This window comes from Rhincodon typus, chromosome 17, assembly GCF_021869965.1.
Source record: "Rhincodon typus isolate 14 chromosome 17, sRhiTyp1.1, whole genome shotgun sequence".
Classification (NCBI taxonomy): domain Eukaryota; kingdom Metazoa; phylum Chordata; class Chondrichthyes; order Orectolobiformes; family Rhincodontidae; genus Rhincodon; species Rhincodon typus.
The window spans coordinates 32,268,442-32,271,785 of NC_063348.1; the positions used below are offsets into that span (position 1 = coordinate 32,268,442).

The window sequence follows — 3,344 nt, forward strand, 5'->3', positions numbered from 1 at the left end:
GGGGGGCGGTAGGAGGAGGTGTCGGAGAGTTGGCGTCTGGCCTCGGCGATGTAGAGGTCAGTGCGCCATACTACAACTGCGCCTCCCTTGTCCGCGGGTTTTATGGTGAGGTTGGGATTGGAGCGGAGGGAGCGGAGATTCCCAGCTCAGTTCCACATTGCTTGCCTCCTTTAGAGTTCAAAAAAATCTATCAATTGCAGCTTTGCATATGCTCAGTGACTGAGACTCCATATCCTTCTGCAGCAGACAATGCAACAAATTTATAACTATCCAAGTGAAGAACTTTTTCTTCACCTCCATCCTAAACAGCTAACTAACGTTCTGCGGGGGAGAGGTTGGAGTGGGTGAGAGGGGTGGAGAGGTTGAGGCGATTGATGTCTCGACGGCAGTTGGAGATGAAGAGGTCGAGGGAGGGTAGGAGGCCTTGGGGTGGTGTCCAGGAGGAGGGGGTGTGTTGGAAGCAGGAGAAGGGGTCAGTAGAGGGAGGGTTAGGCTCGCGGTTGAGGAAGTAAGCGTGGAGGCGGCGGCGGCGGAAAAACTGCTCTATGTCCAAGCGTGAGCGGTATTCGTTGATCTGTGGGTGGAGGGGGACAAAGGTGAGCCCTTTACTGAGGACTGGCCGTTCGTCCTCAGTAAGGGGTAGGTCTGGAGGAATGGTGAAGACTCGGCATCTGCAGTTCCTACAATCTCTGATTCAAATGAATTACTGTTGTCTTTAACCACATATACATGGCCTCTGACATTTACAATGAATTACATCCATAGTTTGTATATTGATATATCTTGAAGCTGTAGATACAATGTTGACATGCTCTTTGAGCTTGTTTTCCTCAGGGGATTCGCTCCCCTGTTTTGCATTTCTCATTGCAAGGAAAGCTTACTGATTTGCAGAGTTGTAGGGCACGGTCTATCTCCTGTAAGTAAGATACAGCTATGCATAGCAACATTATTCTACCAGATCAACTTTAATTATGCTTCAAAATTAACTTGGAGTGAAATATGTCTCTATTTAAGTCAGAGATTAGTTGAGGAAATTTCTGCATTTTGGCCATGTGGTATTGAAATATTGTGCGTTTGGAATAGGGTGGGTGAAATATGGAACAAAATATTTTTTTGGTGGATACTGAAATATCTTCAGGCAAAATAATGAGCATTTCTGTTGCTCCACATTCATTTTCTGAATTTGTGGCATTTGTGTAAGCTGCTCGTCAAACTGCCAGATTGCAGGTGAATGTGACTAGTAGCAGGAGTTGGTTTGGTCTGCTATTTAATAGAACATGGTTGATCCTTGACCTCAATCCCAGACTCCCAGCTCAGTTCCACATTGCTTGACTCCTTTAGAGTTCAAAAAAATCTATCAATTGCAGCTTTGCATATGCTCAGTGACTGAGACTCCATATCCTTCTGCAGCAGACAATGCAACAAATTTACAACTATCCAAGTGAAGAACTTTTTCTTCACCTCCATCCTAAACAGCTAACTATCCTGCCAACAAATACTCTGGCAAGATTATTTGGAATTTCAAACGTTTCAATGAAAGCACCTCTCATTCTTCTAAACCTTGGAGAAGTGCATGCCCATTTTTCTCAATTTCTCCTCATTAAACAAAATTGATAACTCAGGAATCCATTTAGAAAAGCTATGCTGCAATGTCTCTAAGGAGAACATATCTTTACTTCGATACAGAGCCCAGAATTGATCCTTGTACTTCAGGTGTGTTTTCATCATGTCTCTTTACGATTGCAGCAAAAATTGTTTGCTCCGACATTTTTATCCCTTTGGAATAAAAGCCAACATATATTTACCTTGCTAGTCATCTGTTGCACTTGCATGTTACATTTTCTGTGCTCTTGCACAAGGAGACATGCTTTGAACATCAACATTAAATAGTTTCCCACCATTAAAAACATCGGTAGGAGGACTAGAAAAACAAAGTAAATAAACTCAAATTTCCATTCATTATGCCTATCTGCCTCTATCTTGCCTACTTATTGAATCTACCTAATTTCCTTAGCTGAGTCTTCAGGCTGTATTTAACATGACCAGAATCCTGTGGTAAACTGATGGTCTGAAACTCTCACTTTTGGGAAGCAAGACCAGCAGAGCCATCTTCCTGGAGGTGGCCTAATGGGCTTTTGATGCTGCCAGCTGAACCCCGGAACTTACAGAACTGGGTCACGGTAGCCTCAACAGGGAAGGAGGGAGGGATGCTGCTGAAAGTGGGTGAACAACTGTGGTTCCAGCATTGATCCTTGTAGATCATCACTTTCTCACTTGTCACACTACATAATTATCCATAAAGATATTCTTGGTTTTCTGTCTTGAAGTCAGCTCGCTATCCATTTTGCTAACTGTCCTGACTCCACATTCTCCAGCTTCATCAGTCTATTATGGTTACCTTAAAGGTTTCTTGAAAAATCTCAATTAAGTCTGCAGCAATACCCCTGTTTTCTGTGTTACCCCTTTGAAAATGTCTTAATACAAACTAATTGTGCTTAACATTTGAATCAAAGTTCAGAATCACCTCTTTAAAGTGTATGCTTGCATAAGTGCAGCTTGGTTCATAGCCCTGATCCAGCCATTCATGTCCTCTTGTGTATCGGCACTGAAATAGTACGTTCTCATACCACTCTGGTCTGCCTGCGAGCCACGATCAGAATTTTTATTGTACATGTATGCCCGCATGCCTGTATGGGTAGCCTAGAAGTAAATAAAAAGGAAAAAAAAAAGATTCAGTCATGTATCAAAGCAGTAATCTAATTTCAGCAATAGAACAATGACGATGCATAATTATATTTCTTCATGGCACACATTGCAATAACGTGTGTGTGAGACAGACAGACAGAGAGAAGGGGTGCGATAGATAGAGAGAGTGAGAGTGAGAGTGAGAGAGTGCAAGAGAGCGTGAGACAAAAAAACAAGAAAGAGAATGCTGGCAAGTAGGTTTTTTGAGTGGATTTGAAGCTGCCAGAAGTAGCTTAATTCTGAAAGACCTACCACAATGGAATGTACTTTCCTTCTGTCCACACCATATCTAAGCCATGTCACATTAGCACAAATAATTTACTCCAAGATGAATCTACATTTTCGCAGCCTGAATGAAATGTACTGCCCAGTGCAGAATACTTTAAACTTCCTAACAAGCTTTAGCAGAAGTATTCTAAATGAGACATATGAAAGGAAGAAATAACATGAAAACACGCAAAAAGAGGAATTAAACCTGATTTTTTTTCATTCATTCATGGGATGAGGGCATTGCTGGCTAGGTAGCATTTATTACCCATCCCTAATTGCCCAAAGGTAGTTAAGAGTCAACCACATTGCTGTGGGTCGGGAGTCACATG

General features: G+C 42.3%; 1 protein-coding gene across 1 annotated transcript in view; it reads right to left on the minus strand.

The window, feature by feature from the left end:
- Positions 1-3,344, minus strand: part of plekha7b (pleckstrin homology domain containing, family A member 7b) — a 419,580-nt gene that overhangs the window by 111,472 nt on the left and 304,764 nt on the right. The window contains exon 7 of the mRNA XM_048606908.1: positions 2,525-2,700. Coding sequence (XP_048462865.1) covers positions 2,525-2,700 — 176 coding nt within the window. The remainder of the gene's footprint in view (positions 1-2,524; positions 2,701-3,344) is intronic.